Source organism: Phocoena sinus, chromosome 1 (assembly GCF_008692025.1).
Source record: "Phocoena sinus isolate mPhoSin1 chromosome 1, mPhoSin1.pri, whole genome shotgun sequence".
Classification (NCBI taxonomy): domain Eukaryota; kingdom Metazoa; phylum Chordata; class Mammalia; order Artiodactyla; family Phocoenidae; genus Phocoena; species Phocoena sinus.
The window spans coordinates 115,610,738-115,638,443 of NC_045763.1; the positions used below are offsets into that span (position 1 = coordinate 115,610,738).

Here is a 27,706-nt window from a genome sequence, read left to right on the forward strand (position 1 = left end):
TGTGAAGAAGAGTTTTGCCAGTGACAGAACTTTTAGTGGCACATATAGAGATCCACTTTGACTGGAAGATAAGATATCCAGAGATGGATGTCTACTCTGATTCATGAGCAGGGGCCATATGGTCTGGGGGTTGGAAATAAAAAAGTTAGGAGATTAGGAAAAAGTTACATGGGTGGACCTCTCTGATTGGACCCAGAGCATGAGAGTATTTGTGTCTCATATGAATGCTCACCAAAGGCCTTGCTGCAGAAGAGGATCTCAATAATCTGAGGGACATGATAACTTGCTCTAGGTGAACGTCAGTCAGCTCTTTACCCGGCTTCTCTGCTGCTTACTCTAAGGGTTCATGTAAAAAGTGGCATCGGTGGAAGATGCAGAGGTTAAGTGTGTACTCAGTTATATAAGCATGTGCTCACCATGGCCAGTCTGGCCACTCTTAAGTGCCCAGCCTGACAGATACAGAGGCCAGATGGAGTTTGATAAAGTGCCAGATCCATGGGGGAGCCAGCTTGTTACATGGTAGTAGAGTGTTTACATTAGATCTCTTCCATTCTGGAGAGGGTGGTTATTCTCCTCAATGAAATAGGTAATTCATTCATTCAAAAGTATTTATTAAGCACCTACAGTGTACCAGGCACTGTTCTAGGTGCTTGGGATATATCAGTGAACAAAAGAGACAAAGGTTGTTGCCCTGAACTTACTTTCTAGAGGGCTGACATACAATAAGCATAATAAATAAGAAAATTGTATAGTATATTTTAAAGTGATAAGTGCTGTGGAGAAAAAAAGTAAAGCAGAGTAAGGGAGATTGGGAGTGCTTAACTTTTTATCATGGAAATTTGAAACATACAAAAGCAGAGACCAGTATAAACCCTCCTTCCTCCTGTAATGTACCTACCACCCAGCTTCAGAAGCGGTGCTCACATGACCAAACTTGTTTCATCTATACCCTTATCCACTTCTTGCCCACCCTCTCATTACTGGATTATTTCAAACAAAAGCATATCATTTAATCTACAAATACTTCAGTATGAAGTAAAAAATGAATATTTTTTAATAAAAACATAGCCACAATACTATCATTTATATCCAAAACACATAAATTCTTCAAACACATAAATTATCCAAACATAATTTCTTTATATTAATGTAAAAATTTCATTTAGTATTCCATAAGTAATTCCTTTTTAACTTAATTTGTTTGAGTCCAACCTCACTTATTCTTTTTGACTGACATGTCTCAAGTCTCATTTAATTTATAGGTCTTCCCTCTTTCCTTCCTTCCTTCTTTCCTTCAGTCATTTGTTTGTTGAAGAAACCAGGTCATTTGTCCTGTAGGATTTTTCCATAGTTTAGATTTTTCTGATTGCAATCCCATGGTGCTATTTAACATAGTCCTTTGTCCCATTTATTTCCTGTAAACTGGGTAGTTAGACCTAGCGACTTGAGTGGATTCAGTTTCGATATTTCAGGCATAAATACTTTGTAGGCGGTATTGGATACTTCCATCAGGAGGCACATAATATTAGGCTGGTTTTTGTATGTCAACTTGATCAGTAGCATGAAACGTTCACACAAAATAGTCGTTTTCTGTTTCTTTCAGTCTTTCTTCATCCATTGGAAGAATTATTCTAACATCACCTTTTTGATAACTCAAAGATACAGCTCCTACAAGAAAGGCAGCTCTGTATCCTTTGAGTAGGGAATAGTATTTAGAGACTACAACATGTGCAATGGGTGCTCATTGTTATTGAGTTGTTAATTATTTCTAGACATTTCCAGTGGACAGAACTAGGAAATAAATAATTTTTTTAAAAGGCAGGGTTTGAAAAAAAAAAGACAGGGTTTGTCATCAGTTTGTACTAACATTTCCAATTCAAATTTAGGTTTTGGGGGTTACTTAAAGTTACCTACTTAACTTTTTAATTTTATATTTCTTGTCTCCAATGTTAAAAATCTTTGTCCCTAATAACATTAACGTAATTAGCTTTTGCTTTTGGAAACTCAGTCTAGAGCCTGCTTCTTCAGGTCTTCTAATGATTTTTCAAAGTAGTTAATATAAACTTAAATTCCTTTATCAGTAAACCACTTGGAATGGATTCTTCTGCCTGCAACTGAATCTTGACAGTGTAAACAGTGTAAGCAGGAGGGATGGGGTTATGCATTACCTGTAAAGTACACATGCAGCCACTCATAGTGAAACTAATTGATGCAGCTGATTCCCCAGTGGGAGAATTGTTGAAGATGTATTAAACAGAGACCTGAGTCACTTGGTCCTTTCTGTCTAGATGCAAATCCCAGTTCTCCAAAATTTATGCTTCTGTTTTTCAGCAGCAGTCCTTCTCCCCCCTTATTCCTTTCCCCTAAATCACACCCTAGGGAACACATTAGGTTAGGCTCAGAGCAGGTACACAGGCTCTTTTTTTAACCATGGACCCTGGTCATTTCAGTGACGTCTTTGAGGGGCTTTCCCATCACGGCATCAGAGTGGGTGAATCAGAAGTCCTGGGAGTGAATGCACATGGGCAAGAAGAACCGGAAAGTTGGAACTAGTTGGTCACTCTAGAGACCTCAAGGACTGCACTCAGCTGGGTCTTGGGATCATGGACAAGTCACATGAGTAGGACATCCTTGTAATTTTCCACGATATCTTCATCTTTAGAGCCGACCTTTACAGCTGAATCATCTCGGAGCTGTGTCTTCACCTCAGAGTAGACAATTGAGGCATGCTGGGGTGGAAAAAAGGTAGAAGAAGAACTGGAAGGAGAAGGAGTATGGGGTTATAAGCAGTAGTGAGAGAGAAAACAGTCAGGAAATGAAACTCACCTGGTCCTCTAGAGATGTTCTGAAGGTATTTCCTGTGGAAGAAAAGGAAACCACTGAACTATGAGTATTGGATCCACTCAGTACTCAGTCTTATAGCTTATTTCCCAGAATCTGGGAGTCACTAGGCCTTTTGCATTGATCGTCATGTTTTCTCCTCCCCGACCCCCAACATGTCCGACAACACGTGTGACTTTGTTTTACCATTTCTTTTTTTTTTTTTTTGCGGTACGCGGGCCTCTCACTGTTGTGGCCTCTCCCGTTGCGGAGCACAGGCTCCGGACATGCAGGCCCAGCGGCCATGGCTCAAGGGCCCAGCCGCTCTGCAGCATGTGGGATCTTCCCGGACCGGGGCACGAACCCGTGTCCCCTGCATCGGCAGGTGGACTCTCAACCCCTGCGCCACCAGGGAAGCCCTGTTTTACCATTTCTTAACCCAGCCCTCTGCATGTCCTTTTCAGGCTCCCTTAATACCACAGAAAGAAATCTCACTCCCTTCCTTTACCAGATGTTAAGAGATAATTTCTCTCTTAGCTACAATTCTTGCCTCTCTTAACTTCCATCTTAACAACCTTGAAGTCCAACCCCTGCTTGTTCTGCAAGTTCCCACTAGACCTCTTCAAATGTCTGCCCTGTGAGAAAAATTCTCTTGCATTAGCATGTTCTGGTTATTGATTTTATTGCCAAAGTTTCTTAGAGATGGAGCCATAGTGAGAGAAGAGTTTAGCAGGTATGATTTGTCATATCCTGCATATTAGAAATTAAGAATCTCAGAGAAGGTAGAATCATGAGAGCTATATATAGTAATTTTATGGAGAGATAGAGCTTGGGAAAAAAGATACATCCTGGAACTCTTTTGTTTTCATTATATTTTTACCATAGACCTTCTGGATTTACAGATCTTTTTAATGACCTGATAGAAGCTATGTACTCCCTCCCCAGAACAATAGACATATGCATGGAAATTTGCATAAAATTTCAGGGGCTTCATGCAAACACTGAGGCACTGGTGAAGAAATCTTGCTACAGATCATCAACACATAAAGTGCCTAAAATATAACTCGTCCACCAACAGAGTGCTCAGCTTCAGTGGTGTTTTGACAAATATGTCAAGGACAGAGTGTGAAGAGCAGCAACTGATCAAGGTGACGCTATAAGATGTACCCAATTAACCCAATCAAATTGGTGGCAGTTCTATCATTCAAAAGGTCCTGATTAGTGGGGATGGCTGAGAAACCAAAGCAACAGACAAAGCAGGTGTTCAGGTGACGCATGTTAGTCAAATAGAGCAATAGGCACTATATGAAGCAAATATTATAGCAAAACAGAAGACTTAGTCTTTTACTGGCTTGTGACCTTGTAAAAGTCCTTAACCTCATTTGTAAACCATGTTCAGGATCACGTTACAACTGAAATTTCTACTAGGCACAAAAATACTGGAGAGGTGCTACAGGTAGAAAAGGCAGCTTACAAAATGGAAGAAAATACTTGCAAACCATATATCAGATAAGGGATTCATATGCAAAATATATAAGGAATTCGTAGGACTCAATAGCTAAAATAACAACAATAACAATAACCCAGTTTTATAATGGGCAAAGGTTCTGAATAGATGTTTCTCTAAAGAAGACATACAAATGGCCAACAGTTATTGAAGAGGTTCTCAACATCAAAAATCACACAAATGAAAACCACAGTGAGATATCACCTCACACCTGTTAGGATGGCTATCATCAAAAAGACAAAAGATAACGAGTGTTGGCAAGGATGTGGAGAAAAAAATTCTGGTACACTGTTGGTGGGAGTGCAGATTGGTACTGCTACTATGGAAAACTGTATGGAGGTTTCTTAAAAATTTAAAAATAAAACTCTCATATGATTCAGCAATCCCACTTCTGAGTACATATCCAAGGGAACTGAAATCAGGATCTTGAAGAGATCATAGCACTATTCACGGTAACCAAGATATGGAAACAACTTAACTGTTTATTGACGGATGAATGCATAAAGGAAGTATGACACACACACAGACACACACAGACACACACACAATGGAATATTGTTCCACCTTAAAAAAGAAGGAAATCCTGTCTTTTGTGACAACACAGATGGACCTGGAGGACATTATTCTAAGAAAAATAAGCCAAATACAGAAAGACACAAATACTGTATGTTCTCAAACTCATAGAAGCAGAGAGTAGAACGGTGGTTCCAAGGGGCTGGGGGAAAGGAGACTAGAGGTATTGCTCAAAAGGTACAAAGTTTGAGTTACGAAGGATGAATAAATTCTGGAGATCTACTATACAGCATAGTGCCTACAGCTAACTATATTCTATTGTATACTTAAAGTTCGCTAAGGTAAATCTTATGTTAAGTGTTCTTACCACACATCATCATCATCATCAAGTGTGTGGAAGGAAACTTTGGAAGATGATGTATATATCTATGGCCTTAATGGTGGTGATGGTTTCCTTGGTGTTAATTTATCTCCAGACTCATGAGTTGTATACATTAAATGTGCAGGGCTTTTTACATGACAAAAAAAAATAGTGAACTACTTATAATATGCTAGAATATGGATGGATTGCAAAACATTATGTTAAGTGAAAGAATCCAGACCTAAAGATTCCATTACATAAGATTCCATTTATATGAAATTATAGAAAAGCAAAACTATAGGACAGAAGGCAGATCCGTGGGTGGCAGGGGTGGAGCTGGGGGGGAGATTAACTGCAAAGGGGCATGAAAGGATTTTCTGGGCTGTTGGAAATGTTCGACATCGTGATTGTGGTGGTGGTTCTGTGAATGGATGCATTTACTAAAATAATTTGAACTGTGCGTTTAAACGTAGAGAATTATATTGTATGTCGATTATACCTCAATAAAGCTGATTAAAACAATCAATGAGTAGATTAGGAAACAGAGTGCATCACACTAAGTACTGTCTCCTAAAACTTTAGTTCAGTTATGTGTGTGTTTGTGTGTGTGAGTGCACATTCACACTGCTTAACAGTACAATTTGCACTTCTTACTGCAGATAACAATAAAAAATATTTCAACACCGTTATCTAGAGCGTTGAGAGTTCTGACTCATGACTGGTGGTGGGATTGGAAGAAAGCTGTGGGTCAGCAAGGACCTGAAATTCCCAGGTGTCCCCAAGGACAGATGTGGTCCACGTGGGAGACAGAACAAGCAGGAGTATGGTCACCTTGGGTCCTGTTCAATAGGGACTCCAGGTACCAAGGGAATCCAGCAGCAGGAAGCTGGATGTGATTGACTGGAGGTGAGGCCAATGAAGGAGTCACAAACAACTCCTGGAATTAGAAATGTACCAGCTGTGCCAAAGGAATTTTAGGAAGGAGGGGTCCAGCAGGAAACCTCAAGAGACCACACGTGTACCTTATACAGGGGAGTGCCTGCTTAACCATCTGCCATCCCAGAGAGGCAGAAGCCAGCTTCCAAAATACCAGCTGAAGTAACTCCTTTCCCACTTCTTTCTCCAGGCTAATTAGGGGAAGCCAACCAAAGAAACAGAGAGGCCAAATCTGCCTCGTCCTCCCCCTCATCCCTACCACTGCCAGCTTCCATTCTGAAATTTCCCTGAACTAGGAGAGGGGAAAGTTTTGCTTAACATCTTCAAACTAGGTGTTCTAGTTACTTAATAGAGACTATGACATAAAGTGTCCACCTACTGTCTATTGTCTAAGATAATGTTTTGTAAAGACTTTGGCTGCCAGAATTTTCATCCAGAGTGCCCGAGAAGATCTCTCACAGAAGAAAGTTTAAACAGACAGTGGGAGACGGAAGATTTTTGTAATTAAGTCATGAGTCTTGCTTGTTCAGTATACTGGTTACACAGGGTTGTTATATGGATTAACTAAACATATACATACATATGTATATTTTTATATATTATAATGCATATATATCCTTATCACATAATAGGTGCGTTGCAATCATTCATTCATTACTTAAGGGAAATCTTTGTACATACACCTTCATGATTATAATATCTGTTAGAAGGATGTTTAATTTTTGTTCTGATCATCAGCAAAGATATGTTATGTAGTTTTCTGTGTTTGCCTTCCCTCTTCAGAATCTAAGCATCACACCGTAGGGATTTTTATCTGCCTTGTTCACTGATTTACTCCCTTTACTTAAAGCGGTACCCATCACATAGGAGGTGCTCAGTAAATATGTGTCAAATGAATGAATATAGTTTGCAGCAAGAATCTCTCCCCAGTGACTTACCTTCTCCTTGTTCCCCAGGCTGGATAATCTGGATCTGAGAATATACCAGGTCTCTTTCTTTGGGGTGCACTGAGAACAGAAAAAGCAACACTTTCTAAGTTGTCCCAGTCAGTGGGGAGTGCTGCAGGTGCTTCTTCCTAAGCAATTATTTATTGTGAATGTCTGGGTTTGGGATTCTTAGGGAGACCAGGGGCCTTTGCCAGGCCTCAGAACAAAGTACCTCCCCCTGGCTCAGGCTGGGAGCAGTTTCCTACCAGGAAATCTTTACCATTGCCATACAACTGCTGCAGCTCCACTGGGGCAGGGCACATGGGATGGAAGGACACTCCTGGGCCTAGGGTCAGGGGTCTCCTGCGAGGCACAGAAACACAGGATCATCCTTGGAACATTATAATATGCACAAGAGTGGGATAGACAGAGACAAAAAGGAATGGGGAGAAGTCAGCAGAACAAGGCCAGAAGAGTCTCTAACATCATAGGAATGTTGATCTCATAGATAGAATGGTCACTCTCAGTTGGTTAAAAAAACCCAGCCTCATCACCTGGAGGAAGTGTCCTCAAAGCATTCTATCTGGACAATTCAAGAAGAAATTAGACGTAATCCATGCTCCAAGTCCCTGACTATAAGACTGAGGCACTGACACAGACAGAAGAAGACCATATTTTCCAAACCAAACTTAAACACACAATATCTGATGAGTATATGAGCACATGTGGGACAAAAAGAAGATTCCTAGAAGCTGAGGTTCCTCTAGAAAGTCTAGAATTAACAGTCATTTTATACGTAGTTATAGTAACACGTTGCCTAACTATAGGACTATTTGCACCAGAAATATTCTGCGGCAACCTAGAAAATCTATAACCTTTGGTATCATCCATTCAGATAAATTTCAAATAAGAAACTGATCTAAATACATGCAAAATCCATTATACAAACTATTAGAAGGATTCTAGGAAGCTGTGATTGTGGCCATTTTAAGGAATGTGAAAACGGGAGTATCTAGACACAGGGACACAGAGAAATCACTTAGCCTAAACTTGCAGCCCCACAGTTCTGCACATTTTATTCTTCGGAAACCAGAAGGCTGAGGCCTCACCTGGTTGTGTCTCCCAGAGAGCCATCTCCTGCAAAATAAAACGAAGGCAGATTGTGTCAGCAGAGGGAGCTCATTCTCAAATATTTCACACACATGCACTGCCTAAGAGAGGTCATCAGAAAGTTATTTCAAACATGGGCCCAGTCCCATATTCTCATGAAAACCATGTGAAAAAGAACTGAACAAAGCATATAACTTGCCGGGGACAGGGCTACACATTTCTATGTTGAATATGCAATTATTTGAGACTTATTAAGGTTCAAGGCTGTGTTGATCTACCTCAGGAAATACTAAATATAGCCAAATTTGTCTTTCTTGCAGAGTAGTAAGGGGCTGTAGATGGCTTTCCAGGAACATCTGTGGTTATGCCCAGAGGAACCTCAGTCTCAAGTTCGTTAAGGAGACTCATGGTCAAAGGTCCAAAGCTCCCTAAATTCAGCCCAGTGCAGGGCACATAGCAGGTGCTCAGAAAGATCTGGTGAGTTGAGTTGAATTGAATTAAATTAAAAGACAGGGATGAAGGATGGGTAATTATACTAGAGCTGAAAAAGTTTCTGTGCCTGTCTTCTGCACCAGGTTTCCTGGCATCTGAAACTACCCTGACCTGGGTTAAAGCAAAAAGCCTTTGGAAGCACATGGCAGATAACACCAGGGAGAAACTCTCTCCACCAAGTAGAGGGGGAGGCAGCGGACTGACCTGTGGAGAGCAGAGCCATTGGAGCACAAGGTGCTCGTTTCAGGCTTTGACTGTGGCAAGTCTCTGAGGAAGAAGAAGGATAAAGATTAGCCAGCTCCCATTCTCAGTCATTTCTTCATAGGGGCTTCCAGTTTATTTTGATTGTCCACTTCTAGGGGATGTAGGGTGGGCTGAAGCATCTAGTTGACCAGTCTGTTTGGACCAAAGAAACTACCCAAGGAAACCATTTAAAGTTTTTGAAACTTCACATTAAAATGTTTATTTCCTCCCTACCTTTCCACTTGAGGCTTTGTAAATTAGACTAGATACCTATTAAGGAAACTGCCATTTCAAGGAAGAGTATGAGTGTGTCTATGAGCGCTGGGGTGGTGAGGTAGAGAACGGTGGCGTGGCTGTTACTGAGGTTGGGATGAGCTGGGGTGTCTGAGGCAGGGACAGGGCATGGGCTCTAGCAAAAGGTAAGAGAGAACACAAACCTAGTTTCCTCTGGTACCAGCAGTAAAACAGCAGGGCCACAGCCAGGAGAACGCTGAATGTCCCCCCAGTGGTTCCCGCGGCAACAAGGCCTCTTCTTTTCCCTGGGGTGCCTGGAGGGGAAAAGCCTGTATGAGCCTCCGCGGGAGGGGTCTAGGGCCTGGAGCCCTGGAACCTTTCCTCAGCTTGGCTGGGGCCTCGAGCCCTGGTAGAGGGAAGAATCTAAAAGATGAGGACTCATGGGGGCCTTTGAGGACTAGGCTAGGACTGGTGTGACACAGGAAGCAGGTTTCTACTTGTGGGCAGCACAGCCCTGAGCCTGCATGTGACAGGAAGTGACTCACTGTGAAGGGGTAGAAGACAAGAGCCTGGGTGGATTGTGGCAAAGGGGAGAAAGGTAGACAGCTCCCTCCACTGACCCCCAGACATCATTTCAGAAATTAATATTTGGGGGAAAATCTACATCTGCCTCTCTATCTCTCTATCTATTCTGTACTTTGGCCTTTTGGAAATTTCCCCTAGACATCTGGAAAGATGTTATGCAACAGCGGCTTGGCAGCACCTAACTTTGGAACAGCAGCCTGCCTGAGAAAGAAAGCAAATATCACCACTGATTAGGGCACTAGCTGAACCAGCAGTAACTCTGAGATTGCTCTCCATTAAAAAAATATATTGGGACACCACAATGAAATGCCACCAGTTTCCTTCCTCATAGAAGCCTGAGTCTTTGAAGGGGAGGTGGGAAAGAAACTGATGGAAGGAATAAACTAAATTGTTGGGGAATTCTGATTTTTCCATTGGATCCATTCTCCAAGGCAAGGGTGTCCTCTCTCACCACTCCTATTCAACATAGTTCTAGAAGTCCTAACCAGAGGAATCAGGCAAGAAAAAAATAATAGAAGACCTCCAAATTGGAAAGGAAGAAGAAAAATTGTCTCTGTTTGCAGGTGGCATGATCTTATATAAAGAAAATCCTAAAGACTCCACAAAAAATCTGTTAGAGCTAATAAACAAATTCACTACAGTTGCAGGATACCAAATCAACATACAAAAATCAGCTGTGTTTCTATCCATGTAACAATGAATTACCCAAAGAAGAAATAAAGAAAACAATCCCATTTTCAATAACATCAAAAATAATACAATACTTACTAGTAAATTTGACCAAGGAGGTGAAAGACCTGTATATTGAAAACTATAAGATATTGTTGAAAAAAATTGAAGAAGACACAAATATGGAAAGATATCCCATGTTTGTGAATTGGAAGAATTAATATTGTTAAAATGTCCATACTATATAAGTCATCTACAGATTCACTGCAATCCCTATCAAGATTCCAATGGCATTTTTTACAGAAATTAAAAAAATATATTGTATGGAACCACAAAAGACACCAAATAGCCAAAGTAATCCTGCAACAAAAGAACAAAGTTGGAGGCTTCACACTTCCTGATTTCAAACTATATAACAAAACTAGAGTAACCAAAACAAATTGGTGTTAGCATAAAAACAGATACATAAATAAGTGGAACAGAATCAAGAGGCCAGTCATAAACCCATGCATATACTGTCAACTAATATTGGATAAGAGAGCCAAGAATACTCAGTGGAGAAGATAATCTCTTAATAAATGGTGCTGGGGAAACTTGATATTCACATGCAAAAGAATGAAACTGGACCTCCATCTTATACAACTCATAAAAATTAACTTGAAATGTATTAAAGACTTAAATGTAAGACCTGAAACCATAAAACTCCTAGAAGAAAACATAGGGAAAAATCTCCTTGACATTAGCCTTGGCAATGACTTTTTGGATAGGATACGGTAAGCACAAGCGACAAAAGTGAAAATACACAAATAGTACTACAACAAATTAAAAAGCTTCTGCACAGAAAAAGAAATAATCAGCAGAATGAAAAAGCAATCTATAGGATGGGAGAAAATACATGGAAATCATGTATCTGTTAAGAGGTTAATATATAATAATATAAGGAAGTCATAAAACTCCATAGCAAAAAAACCCTCAATCCAATTTGAAAATGGACAAAGGATTTGAATAGACATTTTTACAAAGAAGACATGCAAAACTAACAAGTTCATGAAAAGGTGTTCAACATCATTAATTGGGGAAATGCAAATCAAAACCACAGTGAGGTAGCACCTCACACCTGTTACAATGGCTTTTTTTATAAAGTTTGTTTAGAATCATAGCATAAGCAAAAACAGTCAAATTGGGCTTCCCTGGTGCCGCAGTGGTTGAGAGTCCACCTGACGATGCAGGGGACGTGGGTTCATGCCCCAGTCCGGGAAGATCCCACATGCTGCAGAGCGGCTAGGCCCATGAGCCATGGCCGCTGAGCCTGCGCGTCCGGAGCCTGAAAATGTGTCACACTTACACTAAATTGAGGACGTTGAATTATGTTACTAACGTATGCAACTTTAATTTTGTTTAACACTCTCTGCCAAAATAAACTTTATTCCCTATAACTTAAAAAAAAAAAAGAAGACTAGAAATAACAAGTGTTGGTAAGGATGTGGAGAGAAGAAAATCCTTGTACACTGTTGGTGAGAATGTAAACCTGTGCAACCACAATGGAAACAGTATGTAGGATCCTCAAAAATTTTTTTTAAATAGAACTACTATATGATCTAACAATCCCACTTCTACGTATATATCCAAAGGAAATGGAATTACTGTCTTGAAGAGATATCTGCATCCCCATGTTTATTGCAGCATTATTTACAATAACCAAGACATGTGCAACCTACGTGTTCATCGATGTATGAATGGACAAAGAAAATCTGGTACATATATATATATATATATATATATATATAATATTCCATCATGATGGAAGGTGAATATGATGGAATATTATACAGCCATAAGAAGGAAAATTCTGCCATCTGCAACAACATGAATGAAGCTTGAGGGCATTATGCTAAGTATGACAAGTCAGACAGAGGGAAAGATCTCTGTCTCTCTGAGCTTAAAGATTGTGTCAAGGTTCAAATCTGGGCTGCCAGATATAAGCTTTGTGACCATAGGCAAATTACCAAACCTTTCTGAGTTTCACACTCCTTTTCTGTAGAATGGAGATGATAATATATTTTCTAGGATTATGACTACGATAAGCAAAAATGATATGTGCAAAACTTATTCATTCAGCAAATATTTATTGAATGCCTAATATGAGCTAAGCAGTGGAATAGGCACTTGGGATAAAATATGGTCAAAATAGAGATTTACCTTTATGAGGCTGCTATGGGAGGTGTGGAAAGAGACAGAAAAAGACTGCATGGCATGGCAGTTGGTGACACATGCTGTGAGGAAGAATTAAGCAAGACTTGGAGAGGGAGGGCCTTGGTGAAGAGCTGCTATGTTACATAGGGTGGCTGGGAAGGTCTCATTGAGAAAGTGAGTAAGGTCCTGGAGGAAGTGAGGGGATGAGCATGACGATATTGGGGAAGAGCAGTGCAAAGGCCCTGAGGTTGGAGTGTGACTGGAAGTTTCGAAGAAGAGACAGGGGGCCATGGTGGCTAGAGTGGAGAAGGTGAGGAGACAGTGGTCGGCCATCAGCTCAGAACAGCAGGATAGCCAGATCATCAGGATCTGGTGGGACATTGAGAGGACATTGGCTCTCCCTCTGAAGGAGATGGGAAGCCATGGGAGGATATTGAGCAGAAGAATAACATGATCTGATTCATGATTTAGAGAGTTCCTTCTGATACTGTGTTGAGAACAGGTTGTGTGGAGCCACAGGTGAAGCAGAAAATCAGAGTGTTATTGCAATCATCCAGGTGGCTTGGATCAGGTGGTAGCAGTGGAAGTGGTGGGAATTAGTCATATTTTGGTGATACTTTGAAGGTAGAGCTATCTGGACTTGCAGGTGTATTAGAGTTGGAGGATCTAGAGAATCCGCCTGCCAATGTAAGGGACACGGGTTCGAGCCCTGGTCCGGGAAGATCCCACGTGCCACAGAGCAATCAAGCCCGTGCACCACAACTACTGAGCCTGTGCTCTAGAGCCCGCGAGCCACAACTACTGAGCCCGCGTGCCACAACTACTGAAGCCCTCACGCCTAGATCCCGTGCTCTGTAACAAGAGAAGCCACTGCAATGAGGAGCCCACACACCGCAACAAAGAGTAGCCCCTGCTCACCACAACTAGAGAAAGCCCACACGCAGCAACAAAGACCCAACGCAGCCAAAAATAAAATAAATAAAGTTATTTTTTTTAAATGTGATGGGGATCCAGTAAAAAGAAAAAAAAAAACCTTAAAAGGGGTATCTGATGAATAGGTATAGAAGTACCATTGGAGTGAGGCAAGTCTCAAGGTGATGGGTTTGAGAGAAAACAGAAGTAAAGAGAATGAGTAGAGACAACTCTTTTAAGGGGCTTTACTGTAAAGGAAAGCAGGGAAATCTAGCTTTCCAGTAGTTCCTCCATAAAACTAGCTTTATTGGATAGCCTGGGATGCAACTGAACCTGAGATAGAGGATGAGTTGAAGCCCCATAGAAACCATTTCTCTAGTCCCAGGGGAGCTGAGTGGGCACCTGGCTTGACCTAGTATGACTCCTTGGAGACAGAGGAAGGTAAAGATATAAGCTACGACTGTGCTATCCCAAAGGAAGGCTTATCTCCTCTGTGGACATAATGGGGCTCTGTAATCGCTCCTGGTAATTGTAAGTTTCCCGACCTGCATACAAGTTGGTATTGACACACTCTTAGACCTACAGTAATGGAGTAAAGGGATGTTTTATGTCTTTGGCCCTGTGGAGGATTACCAAAAGGAGAGTATAGTTGACGCTTAGGGTGAAGGAGCTATACCCTACCCTAAAACACTGCTAATGACAGAAGACTGCTGTTTGAGAGCAACACACAATGGATCAGCGTACAGGCACACAGAATCATCCCCGAGAGATGAAATGGCCCCTGGCCAGCATTCCCTCACTGTAGTACCTCCTTATAACCCGAATTATTGATATTTAATGGAAAAAAGTGAATATCACAGTGGAAAATGGCAAAATGGAAATAGAAAAATTAGAGTCACAAAGATAGTGTTGGCTATGCCCACCCCTAATTTGAGAAATCTGAGAATAAATAAGGTCAATGGGGATTAAGACTTACTTCTCACAGAGACGTTCACCGCCTCGCTCTGGATGAGGCCGTAGCCATTGTCAGCTGTGCAGTAGTAGCCCCCTGCGTGGCTCTCCCTGATAACAGCGATCTCCAGCTCTGCTCTCTGGGAGCGCTGACTTTTCTGCCCCAGACTCTCCCTGGTGTCCTCTCTGTGCCAGGAGAACGTGGTGTTCCCCGTGCCCTCAGCCACAGAGCAGACAAGGACAAGTATCTCCCCTTCCACCACCGGGTCCCCCTGGGGCTGGGTCTCCAGGAACACTCCAGACACGGGGATTCCTGTATGAACACAGACAACAGGTGAGGGCATGGTGAGAGGAGGACAGGGTTGGGATGTTGGACAGGGTCACTTTTTATGGGACTTCAAGATATACTCTTCTGCAGGTGTTAGCACTCTAGCTCATAGACTGTGGATTTGGGACCTAGAGTATCATTAAATGTAGTAACCTTTCCATCCTGATGCACAGACTCCAGGAGAGAAAAATTGGATCTCCCTGAAAAATCATTTGGGTTTTATGTCCTTTCCTAGTTGTCAGTGTGAATTATTTTGACCTGGGAGAAGTAATAACAATAGTGGCTATCCTCACACTGACCTAGACCACATCCGTTTCCAGAAGTCCTGCTTTGGTACCTAAGACAAGCTGATATTTATTGTATTTATCTTTGTGTGTATGTATGTCCTTCTCTTCTGTTTTACACATCACACTGTTTGTTGTTACTGGTTAGGGTCCACCTCTGTGGATATGTGTCTTCTAAATAGTTTGCCCCAAGATCTGACATCCTAGAATCTGTCGATTCAGTAGCAGAGAATTTTGTTTCTTGTTTTCATTTTGTTTTGCCCAACTCTTGTATCTGCCTCCATGAATCACCTCTGTCATTTCAAGGTGCTAGAATTTCAAAGAAAGACTAAGTTTTTAGAGAAATAGAGGTGGAAATGAAATCTTGTATTTCTTTTATTATCTACCTCACTTCTCAGTCTAAGCCTGGTGCCTCTGTCAGGATGAAAAAATCCATCTGTACTGGGCAGTCCCTACCCTCACTGGGCCAGAAGGAGCAGTCAGGGGAGACACCACTGCCCGGCTCTCCAGCACTCACTCTGCACGTCAATCTGAAGTGGAAGGCTGCGTTTGTGGATGCCGCTGGTCATGGCCCCACACCAGTATGATCCTGAGTCTTCTCTCCAGATGGCTGTGACCTGGAGTTCTGGGGACGCACTCCAGTTTGAGAGGATGACCCCATGGTCTCTGAAGAAGACAAAGCGAAGCCGAGTGTCCGACCGCTCTAGAGGAAGCTGTGTTTTACAGCTCAGGTTTACAGAATTCCCCTCTGTAGGCTGGGAGTCTGTGACTTTCAGCTTTGGACGTGGAAATAGCTCTAGAGAGAAGAGGTGAATCAAGTTCTCAGTATGAGGCAGGCTTGGATTCGCGGTTCTGGAAAACTTCAGACACCCAGCAAGACAAACTTATTGACCCCTCTATCACATTTTTCTTTCCCAGAATTATTTAAGTCAAATTGTTCCACTTTCTCTGCCTCTTAGAGGACGTGGTCTCAAATATTTCCAGAGTTTGTTATGATATCAACTTATATAGGGAATTCCCTGGAGGTCCAGTGGTTAGGACACTGTGCTTTCACTGCCGAGGACCCTGGTTCAGTCCTGGTCAGGGAACTAAGCAGATCCCACAAGCTGAGCGTCACAGCCAAAAAAACCAAAAACCAAAAAAACACCACTTACATAGATCCCCGCGGATGTGCCCAATTTACCCTGCCCTGACATTGCTAAGCAAATTTGTATGAAATGAAGTGTTTACCTTGAATTCGAATATTTGTGAGACTTGTTCTCAATACACGATTGTTTTCCAAGGATCCAGTGCATTGGTAACAGCCACTGTTGTTTAAACTTGCACGTGATATCAGAAGATCCAAGATTTTATTAGAATCAGAAATAACTTTTCTATTCCAAAAGTACCTCAGAGTAGTCAGTTTCTCTCTCCCCCTATTCCGGCATCTCAGAATCAACTCGTCACCTTCAAACACAGAATGTGGGGCCTGGAGGATGAAGGAGGCTGGAAACCACACACAGATAAGACGTTGTCATTGAGGCACTCCTTCCTCTGTGCATCCTGAATTACAGAGGTTTTTTTTTTCTTCCTTTTTTCTCCCCCAGGATTTAGTCTCCTGACTCAAGCTCACTCATTTCCTTCCAAATCAGTTGACCTGCTTCAGATACAATTCCTAAATAAATCCCAAACACGTCTCTTTAACCATTCAGGGACAGATTCAGAAATATAAGGATTCTAATGTGGAGAGGAAAAGCTGAGAGGAGGTGTGACCGGATCTCTGACGTCATTGATTACGGAGAAGATCAACACCGACTTGCTCACCAAATAACAGAACGGGAGTCGTCAAAGACGTAATTCTTGGAGAAATACACTGGGAATTGTGACAGTGCATTGGAGTGCGCTACGCAGAGGGCTTATGGTCACAGATACAAATTCAGAGTCAAGGGACCGTGAATGCGGTCCACTCATGAAGCTCTCATGCTCTTCAGATTCTGATTACAGGCTAGTTCTATCCTTTCTCTCTGAGACGATGCAGTGAATGCCTGCTCCTATAGACCAATGCCTGAGGAGTGATCTAAATTTTCTGAAATAGAGAAAGGACATATCCTAAGACAGGTGAAGACACAAGCCCTGAGGCTGGAGATTTCCCACCTCTGAATTCTTATTTTATGGCACTTTTCACTTTCTATTTTGTGCTTAGTACATTCATGTATACGTAAGTTCTCCCCAAGGAGGCTGTAGAGCCCTTGAAGGCAGGACCTAAGACAGCTTCACTTTTGAATCCCCTAAAACTAAAACTTCCTTCTTTAATTGTGTGTGTAAGAATGTCTGTTGATTAATATCAGACATTTAAACTCTAATGTCAATAGTAGTTTGAAAAACACTTATAGACAGTGAGGGAGGACATGAACCTGAAAGATCAAAGTTAGAGTAGAATGAAGGGCCTCAGTTCTTGGAAAATCCAGGGAGCTAAGATGTACTGCAACCACTTCCAATGTTTTAACTAATTCACCTTCTTTCTCACCTGTAGAAAAGAGCAAGTGCACAGGGTTACTCGGGAGTGAGCCTGGGGCCTGGCAAATGTACTGTCCAGAATCACGAACCTCGAGGGTGTTTCCTTGGGTTTCACTTGGACGTTGTCTTCCAGAGTACAAACGGTACCATTTTATTTTCTCTGGTGCATAGAAGTGAAATCCATTGCAAGTCAGATTCACTCTCTCTCCACGGAAGACAGTGGTCCACGGAGGCTGGAGGGAAATCATGGATTTGGGTACAGTAGCTGGGGAGAAGAGAAATGAGTCTGAGGTGGAGGTGTCTGCAGTCCCCACTGCAGTGGCTTGTGTGGAGTGGACTGAAGCACCCAGCTTTGGTGAGTCTCTGAAAGGCCCCCTGGCGGGGCTGCTGTTTCCCCAGGTTTCAAGTTTTCCAGCTGTGTTCACCTTACCCAGGAGTGCAGCAACTGCTCTGTGGTCTACAGAAACAGACTAACCTTTCAGAGGGCAACCCCAGCAGGACCTACTCACCACAGAAGATCAGTGATGGGAGGCTCACAAACCCCCTTACCTTTTCCAACAGGCCAGGTCCTCAAGTAGATTCCTCCTGAACTCCCTCCCACCTGGGCTCTTCATGTTACACACACCTCTCTTAGATGAGCATTTGTGTGGCGTGGCCATATGGTGGGGTGAGGGATTGTAGAGGGAGGGAGTATAGGAATTGGGGTCAATTACGCAGTTATGGAAAAGGGTCCATAGTATGTTTTTCCAACAAGAAGTAGGTAGGGGAGGGGTGAGCAGGCTGTTGTCTGAAGTGAAAATTATATTGAAATAGCTACAAAGAGTATGAGTGCTGGGAACTAGGTGCTTCTAACTCCCCACACCCCAAAGATACTCTTTCATGAAAATAAAATGTGGGCCCTGCATAAAATCAGGCCTTAAGATCGTTGAATAATTAATGGACAGAAGCTGGAGAATGTAAGGGTAAATATCAATACAAATTAAAGATAAGAGGTTTAATTCTCCCTGTTGAAAATAAGGGAAACAACTTCTCCCTCTGTTTTTTTCTTTCAGAATTTCTTTCAAATGTATGTGAATCTTTATAATGGCTAAAAAGCCTCTTGCCAGTCTCATAACTCAGGAACATTTTTCTCAAGAAGGAGCCAACTTTTTTTTTTTTTTTTGCGGTACACGGGCCTCTCACTGTTGTGGCCTCTCGCGCTGCGGAGCACAGGCTCTGGACGCGCAGGCTCAGCGGCCATGGCTCACGGGCCCAGCCGCTCCGCGGCATGTGGGATCTTCCCAGACTGGGGCACGAACCCGTGTCCCCTGCATCGGCAGGCGGACTCTCAACCACTGCGCCACCAGGGAAGCCCCAGGAGCCATCTTTTTGAAATGCAGATGTCTAGGGGGATAGCTCCCCTGGATCCTGTCTCCCCATTCCTGTGGCAGGGTAAGCATTTACCTTTGGTAGGTACCTTGTTGCAGTATGCAAGACTACCTCCAGTCCTAAAGATATGAGATGTTTATTCCTCCTCTGGAAAAAAGCCAATAACCATGATAAATTTAGGATAAACTATGTGTGACAAAAGGTGCTGTCAAGTCCTCCTGCTTGAGAACTAGTTACTGTTTAATCTTGAAAACATGTATGTAATGGGCTGAATCCCCTTGGCAATATAAGAGTGAGAGATCCTTTTCTGTCTTTGCAATCTCTTGGTGGATTGTCTGTGATGAGCATGTTTATTATTAAGCGTATGGTTTAATGCTTCTTCAATGCTAAAAGTGTTTGCTTTCTTTATTACCTTTGTGGAGAGGATTTCTGGGTTGGGAGATTTTGTTTTTAACTTTATTTCCTGCAGCCATTACTGTGGCTCTTTCTTATCTGAGTTTATTTCCTAAGTTTTGTAGCTTCAAGGTGTGAGAGTTAGTAACTGGAGGATGAATCTACCACTGTGGCATAAAAATTATTTTGAGCTGAAGGCATTTGAGAATAGATTTTATTTTATTTTTATTCTGAATTCTCTTATCTGCCTAAAAGCAAAGCCTGTGAAGAGTTCAATTGTCATAAATCACCTCCCCGGGAGCAAATAAATGATCAGCTCTTATCACCAGACACTGGAAGTTGGCACCACACCTAAAGCAGAACTTGTCACAAAACTAGCATAGCTCCCATCTATTCTCTTAAGGGCCCATTTATCTTTCCTAAAAATCATTTGTTTTCCAGTAAGTAGCCTTCTCACCTGCCCCTTTCCCTATCCAGATGTTATATAAGTCCCAAATTCTAACTGCCTCCTTAGTTTATATTTTTCTGTGTATTCCCATAAGTTTTTAATTAAAAAATTTGTCTTTTCTCTTGCTAGTCTGCCTTTTGTCAGTTTAATTTGCAGGCCCTCATTATGAAAACCTAAGAGGATAGAAAAAAAAAAGGTTTTCTTCCTTGACATAATAAAAATAATCACAGACCAAATTATTCACTATTGGAAACACCCACTCAAACATTCTTACCCCTTTAACACTACTATTTTCTAGCCTGCACAAAGATCAATGTTTTGATAGGCTAATCCTTCATTGTGTATACAATGAAAATTTATTGTAAAGTGATACTTCAGATTCTGCCAAAGATGCAGTAATTCATGAAGGTGGTAAAAGTGTTGTGGGACCACGGCTCTGTTGGCTCCCAAAGCCACTGGCAAGTGTAGTAAAGCAAGATTTGTTAACAGTTGAAGAGGAGCAAACAATGATAGGGAAAATATTTGTTTGGCTTCTGAAAGTTAGTCCCAATGTCCTTCTGTTGAGCCTGTTGCCCACCAGCGGGTTTGAAAAACAGAAGCTCTAACTTGCCCAGCCACATGACACAGTTCTGAGTAAGGAGATGTCAGAGGAATAAAGCTAGGAGTGAACTAAGGGGTGAGGATTCTGAGGGAAGATTTTTCCTTTATGATGAAAGGAGAGAAGCATAGCAGGGGAGCTCTTTTGCAGTTTTAGTTTCCTACAGCTATCACATACAAAACAAAACAAAACAAAACAAAAAAACCCACACAAAAACCAATATTTGATTCATGCTTTGTTCTACAAATTGCCTTGGTAATCTAAATTCTGTGATGTAGAAAATAAAACACATTATTTCCATTTGTATTGTCTTTTTTCCAAAAATAAAATCTCATTGTTGGGGATATGCAATTTACCATAAAATCATAAGTGGAATCAATTAAGTGTGTTTTTATCTTAGTACTTTTTATACTCAGGTAAGGAGGACTGTCTGTATTCAAGGGCGTACAAGCAATTGTTTTTTTAAAGCTTGAGATTTTAAATATTCTTACCTTTTTCTGTAAGAACTGCCCCAAATATGCCTTAGAATTGTACCCAAATGTAATGGAAATACTCTGTCTGGGGGCAAAAACTGTAGAATAACCTGAACGTTTGTTTTAAATAAAGAAATTAAATGTTCTGTTCGATTATAGAAACATTCATGTGTCTCTGCAGACTTTTTTTCCTTTCTCTTTCTCTAGAGGTTTATACAGATATACTACGCCCCAGTGAGTACGGGGTTGTGTTTCTCTTAAAGAGAATGGAAATCTGCACTGTTTATGTTCCTGGGAAGCATCCGGGGTTAGGGAAATGGAGACTGGGCAGTAGGTCTTATATTGGAGGGAAGGGAGAACTTCTTTGGTGTATGCAGCTTTATTCCTCGCTGGTCCAAGTAAGTTGCCCCTGTCATGTACAGGTGGCCCAGTGGTCAGGGGGAGACACATCTTGTCAGCATCTTTAAGAGGTTGGGACTGAGTCAATGGGTTCTGAGATTAGCTATATCTACTAGCTGACACTCTCTGTATTTTATTTCTCCATCCTAGAATGTTTAACAAAACTTAGTCCAGTTAAGATCTCCTCCCAGTTAGGCAGAGATTTGTGGGAGATGGGTTGTAGCCACAGCACTGAGGGGGAGAATCACAGGCCCAGAAGCTGCAGGGGATGGTGTGCATCAAGGGGCAGTGGCTCCCACTGGCTGGAGCTGGCTGACCATAAGAAGCTCCCTGGATGGGGGGCGGGGGTGGGCTGGACAAATCAGCAGGGATTGCCAAAACTCGTGGAGACAGCTCCCAACAGAAGGCTGAACTTTCTGCTGACCAGTAGGATGGGGGCTCAAAGTTATCATGATCTGAGCTTATTAATAGAGAAATGTCTACACAGAATGCTGAAGTTCGGGATGAGTTGGTTGCCCATGGCTCTGTCAAGCTTGGGGGGACATGGGGAAGCCGGAAAGTTGGTTGCACCTCAGCTTCCCCCAATGAGGTAATGGCTTATTTCTGTCCTTCCCCTCTTAGGATTCTATGCATTCTGTCAAGTTGGCTAGAATCCCACATCAGGTGGGGACACCCCATTTCCCTGAATTCTGTGACATGTATCCCAGCCCTGTCTCCAAGATCATCCAGCACGATGTCAGGTTTCAACCAGGAGTGTGACTTCCAAACTCTTAGGGTCAGAGTCGTAAGACATGTTTTCACCTGCCCGTAGTCCTCAAGAAAATGATGCGGGCACAACAAGGCCTCTTTTTACAAGTATTTGAGATACAGGATAGCTATTAAGATATCCAGAAACAACCAGACAAGGATGTCACAAAGAAAGAAAACTACAGGCCAATATCACTGATGAACATAGATGCAAAAATCCTCAACAAAATACTAGCAAACAGAATCCAACAGCACATTAAAAGGATCATACACCATGATTAAGTGGGGTTTATTCCAGGAATGCAAGGATTCTTCAATATATGCAAATCAATCAATGTGATAAACCATATTAACAAATTGAAGGAGAAAAACCATATGATCATCTCAATAGATGCAGAGAAAGCTTTTGACAAAATTCAACACTGATTTATGATAAAAACCCTCCAGAAAGTAGGCATAGAGAGAACTTTCTTCAACATAATAAAAACCATATGTGACAAACCCACAGCCAACATCATCCTCAATGGTGAAAAACTGAAACCATTTCCACTAAGATCAGGAACAAGACAAGGGTACCCACTCTCACCGCTCTTATTCAACATAGTTTTGGAAGTTTTAGCCACAACAATCAGAAAAGAAAAGGAAATAAAAAGAATCCAAATCGGAAACGAAAAAGTAAAGCTGTCACTGTTTGCAGATGACATGATACTATACATAGAGAATCCTAAAGATGCTACCAGAAAACTACTAGAGCTAATCAATGAATTTGGTAAAGTAGCAGGATACAAAATTAATACACAGAAATCTCTGGTATTCCTATAGACTAATGATGAAAAATCTGAAAGTGAAATCAAGAAAACACTCCCATTTACTATTGCAACAAAAAGAATAAAATATCTAGGAATAAACCTACTTAAGGAGACAAAAGACCTGTATGCAGAAAATTATAAGACACTGTTGAAAGAAATTAAAGATGATACAAATAGATGGAGAGATATACCATGTTCTTGGATTGGAAGAATGAACATTGTGAAAATGACTCTACTACCCAAAGCAATCTCCAGATTCAATGCAATCCCTATCAAACTACCACTGGCATTTTTCACAGAACTAGAACAAAAAATTTCACAATTTGTATGGAAACACAAAAGACTCCGAATAGCCAAAGCAATCTTGAGAACAAAAAATGGAGCTGGAGGAATCAGGCTCTCTGACTTCAGACTATACTACAAAGCTACAGTAATAAAGACAGTATGATACTGGCACAAAAACAGAAATATAGCTCAATGGAACAGGATAGAAAGCCCAGAGATAAACCCACGAACATATGGTCACCTTATCTTTGATAAAGGAGGCAGGAATGTACAGTGGAGAAAGGACAGCCTCTTCAATAAGTGGTGCTGGGAAAACTGGACAGGTGCATGTAAAAGTATGAGATTAGATCACTCCCTAACACCATACACAAAAATAAGCTCAAAATGGATTAAAGACCTAAATGTAAGGCCAGAAACTATCAAACTCTTAGAGGAAAACATAGGCAGAACACTCTATGACATAAATCACAGCAAGATCCTTTTTGACCCACCTCCTAGAGAAATGGAAATAAAAACAAAAATAAACAAATGGGACCTAATGAAACTTCAAAACTTTTGCACAGCAAAGGAGACCATAAACAAGACCAAAAGACGACCCTCAGAATGGGAGAAAATATTTGCAAATGAAGCAACTGACAAAGGATTAATTTCCAAAATTTATAAGCAGGTCATGCAGCTCAATAACAAAAAAACAAACAACCCAATCCAAAAATGGGCAGAAGACCTAAATAGACATTTCTCCAAAGAACATATACAGACTGCCAACAAACACATGAAAGAATACTCAACATCATTAATCATTAGAGAAATGTAAATCAAAACTACAATGAGATATCATCTCACACCAGTCAGAATGGTCATCATCAAAAAATCTAGAAACAATAAATGCTGGAGAGGGTGTGGAGAAAAGGGAACACTCTTGCACTGCTGGTGGGAATGTGAATTGATTCAGCCACTATGGAGAACAGTATGGAGGTTCCTTAGAAAACTACAAATAGAACTACCATACGACCCAGCAATCCCACTACTGGGCATATACCCTGAGAAAACCATAATTCAAAAAGAGTCATGTACCAAAATGTTCATTGCAGCTCTATTTACAATGGTCCGGAGATGGAAACAACCTAAGTGTCCATCATCGGATGAATGGATAAAGAAGATGTGGCACATATATACAATGGAATATTACTCAGCCTTAAAAAGAAATGAAATTGAGCTATTTGTAATGAGGTAGATGGACCTAGAGTCTGTCATACAGAGTGAAGTAAGTCAGAAAGAGAAAGACAAATACCGTATCTTAACACATATATATGGAATTTAAGAAAAAAAATGTCATGAAGAACCTAGGGGTAAGACAGGAATAAAGATACAGACCTACTAGAGAATGGGCTTGAGGATATGGGGAGGGGGAAGGGTGAGCTGTGACAAAGCGCGAGAGAGGCATGGACATATATACACTACCAAACGTAAGGTAGATAGCTAGTGGGAAGCAGTCGCATAGCACAGGGAGATCAGCTCAGTGCTTTGTGACCGCCTGGAGTGGTGGGATAGAGAGGGTAGGAGGGAGGGAGACACAAGAGGGAAGAGATATGGGAGCATATGTATATGTATAACTGATTCACTTTGTTATAAAGCAGAAACTAACACACCATTGTAAAGCAATTATACCCCAATAAGGATGTTAAAAAAAAAGAAAACAACACCCTTATAAAAAAAATAAAAAGTAAATAAAAGATATCCAGAAACATAAAAGAGAAAGGGAAAGAAAAGATGGACTTACCAAGTGGTCCACTGACTGGAGCTGCTGCAAGAGAGTCAAGAGCAAGGCATCAGCACAAGGCAACGAGTCCCAAACCATTCTACCGTGAGAGTTCACCTGCCCATTTTCGACTTCCAGCCAAACGGAGGAGAAGCATGCCCAGTTCCACCCACCCTGGAGGAACAAGATAACGTCATGGCCAAAAGCTCAGGCTGCAGACTCAGGAAGAAACAGGTTTGAATTTTAGCTGTGTGGCCCTGGGCAAACTACACAAAACCTCCAAGGCTCAGTTTTCTCCTCTGTAAGATGGGGGCCATCAAACTGACCTCATGGCCGTATTTTAATGAGTTAAATTAGTAAGTCGTCAATTAAGGTTGCTGTAATTGTTTTTTTTGACATGACTGTGGCTGCTGCTGAGGCTTGGCTTCACTATCTTCTTGCCTGGAGTGTTATTCTCCTCCTCCATTATGAAGCAAAAGCAAGTTACACTCACACATCAAAGCCCAGATAAAATCCCACCTCCTCCATAAAGCCCTCTGAGATGCCTGTAGGCTGCAGCACCCTCACTTTTCTATTGATTTAGAACCCCTCCCATTCCCACTCAGCTGAAACTCATAACTGGACATACAGTATGAGGCAGTGGTTAAAAGCACAGCTCCAGTATCAGATTATGGGTTTGAATCCTGACTCTGCCACTTTACTACTTCATGAAACTTAAGGCAAGAGACCGTCTCTATGCCTTAGATTCCTTATCTGTAAAACAGGATTTATAGAAGTTCCAGCTCATCGATTGTTAGAGGATTGGATACATTAATACAATGGGATATTCTTAGACGACTGTCTGACATAGGGCTCAGCAAGAATTAATTATTATCAGCAAGAATTAATTATCATTACCCTATGATCCATTGTGTAATAATTTTCTTGTATTGCCAAGTCAAATGCTCTTTTATTTGTCCTTTGATTTCTTTATCAGAATGTCAGTTTTTGAGGGCAGAGGCCACGTCCTCCGTGTCCCTGCATACTCTGCATTGCCCTGCACCATGCTATGCCCCATATAGCCATTCATTCACTATTTACTGAGTTCCCATAATGTGCCAGTCACACTAATAACTCTTCCTTTGTTTTTTTTTTTTTGCGGTACGCGGGCCTCTCACTGCTGTGGCCTCTCCCGTTGCGGAGCACAGGCTCTGGACGCACAAGCTCAGTGGCCACGGCTCACGGGCCTAGCCGCTCCGCGGCACGTGGGATCTTCCCGGACCAGGGCACGAACTCATGTCCCCTGCATCGGCAGGCGGACTCTCAACCACTGTGCCACCAGGGAAGCCCCGTACTCTTCCTTTCTTAATTGGAGTCTGGAGATATAGCTGAGAACAAGGCAAACACATTTAACAAAATTCAGTGTACAAATGACTGACTGGTCTTTATTTCCCTAAGCTTGAGCTACTAGAAAATCAGTGTCTCATTTGGACAAATATTGGCAAACAGGGAAGAAAAATCAGAGGGAAATTGTCTTATTTCTCCTCTTCTCATGCTCTTTGCGAACATCAGAGCAGGTTTGATCTTAGAATACAAGAAAGAAATAACTATTCTCAGCAGAAAATCATTCTACATCAGCTCACGGTCAGAACATGGTCCTTTCACAAGGGACTCAGTTCATCTTTCACTCTTGGTTTTCATGATCTGTAATTAGAAAGGTAACCAAATTTAACTGTAGTTTTCTGCACGGAAAGAAAAGCCCACTTTTGGGGAGGTAAGAGGAATTTTTCATAGGCAATTAAAAGCAAACAAGGAACACATTACTAGAAATAATTTTTCCCTCTCATTCCATTGTATCAATATCTTTCCCCTTTGTTCATTTTCTGCTGTTCTAAATGAGACTAAAATCCATTTTTTCAGCAGCACAGAGGAGAGGTCTTTTACCTGTGGAGAGGCTCCGTTTTCCCAGCAAACAGAGGCTTCCCCCACTACTTACCGAGGACCAGCAAGGATGCCCACAGTAGCATGGAAGTCTGCTCTGGGGTCCTGAGGAGCATCTCATAGGAGACAGGCCAGTTCCCAGCGCTGGAGAGTGAGTTCAGCAAGTTGTTCCTCTGAGTACAGCTGGTTGAGTTAATAAAGTGAAAGGAGGAAGTAGGGGAATCTTTCTTAAAATACCGAACAGTTATGTTACGAGGTGTAAGAAAATCTCAATGATGGAAGTCAACATATGATAAAAAAAATATTTAAGTACTGCTCTGATATATTGGTATGAATAGCCCCTCAAGGCTTTAGTTGTCTTATTTTCAGAAAGCTCCAGTCTCTGCCTTCCAAGGAAACTGCAACTTATTCTCTCTGCTACCAGACATCAGGTAAGACTGCAGTTCTGTTGAGATTCACATAATCCAAGGATGTGTCTAAATCACTCCTGAGCCGGAAAACTTCTCATTCAATACAGAAATGCCCTTCTCTGACCCCTGACAGACTCTGCTGGACCACCTCCAGATGACCATCTGTATATGATGAAATATCTGAATCATAAGACAACTTGCACCTTGTCTGACATATATGAAAATATCCTGACTCATTTGTCTCAGAGGAAGCCACAAACTTTGGTCTGAGCAGGCAGCAACGAATAAATTACAGCCCCATCACTTTCTTCCTGGAGAACGGACTGTGAAATTTTTAACTTAAGGTCCTAGAATCCAAAATTTGCTAAAGGAATGAATGTCTCAACAAATACATATTGATTATATAACTGTATGTTAGGCATGGTGCCAGGTGATGGGAGCACAGTGGTAAGCAAGACTCGATAAGCTTTCATTCTAGTGGGGAGACAGCAAAGCCAACAGGGAGTTAAATACAGAGTGAAAAGTGCTCCTAGAGTT

General features: G+C 41.6%; 1 protein-coding gene across 2 annotated transcripts; it reads right to left on the reverse strand.

Annotated features, from left to right (window-relative positions):
• Positions 1-1,147: 1,147 nt before the first annotated feature.
• Positions 1,148-26,936, reverse strand: FCRL4 (Fc receptor like 4). Of its 2 annotated transcripts, none has more exons than XM_032609561.1 (12): positions 26,815-26,936; positions 24,861-24,884; positions 17,571-17,825; positions 16,295-16,549; positions 15,582-15,860; positions 14,478-14,765; positions 9,346-9,456; positions 8,173-8,200; positions 7,344-7,426; positions 7,076-7,144; positions 2,827-2,858; positions 1,148-2,729 (listed from the first exon to the last, which is right to left on the reverse strand). In XM_032609561.1, the coding sequence occupies exons 1-12, from the start codon at positions 26,873-26,875 to the stop codon at positions 2,613-2,615; spliced, it is 1,602 nt and encodes a 533-aa protein (XP_032465452.1). In that variant the 5' UTR covers positions 26,876-26,936; the 3' UTR covers positions 1,148-2,612. The 2 variants fall into 2 exon arrangements, with proteins under 2 accessions (XP_032465452.1, XP_032465457.1); XM_032609566.1 differs by having other exon boundaries at positions 1,148-2,757.
• Positions 26,937-27,706: the final 770 nt, after the last annotated feature.

Coding starts and splice junctions, on each gene's coding strand:
- FCRL4 (XM_032609561.1), bottom strand. CDS start 26,875: ATGCTCCTCAGGACCCCAGAGCAGACTTCCATGCTACTGTGGGCATCC. Junction 15,861..16,294: donor CACAAATATTCGAATTCAAG/GTAAACACTTCA, acceptor TCTTCTCTCTAG/AGCTATTTCCACGTCCAAAG. Junction 7,145..7,343: donor GCAGCAGTTGTATGGCAATG/GTAAAGATTTCC, acceptor TTCTGTTCTCAG/TGCACCCCAAAGAAAGAGAC.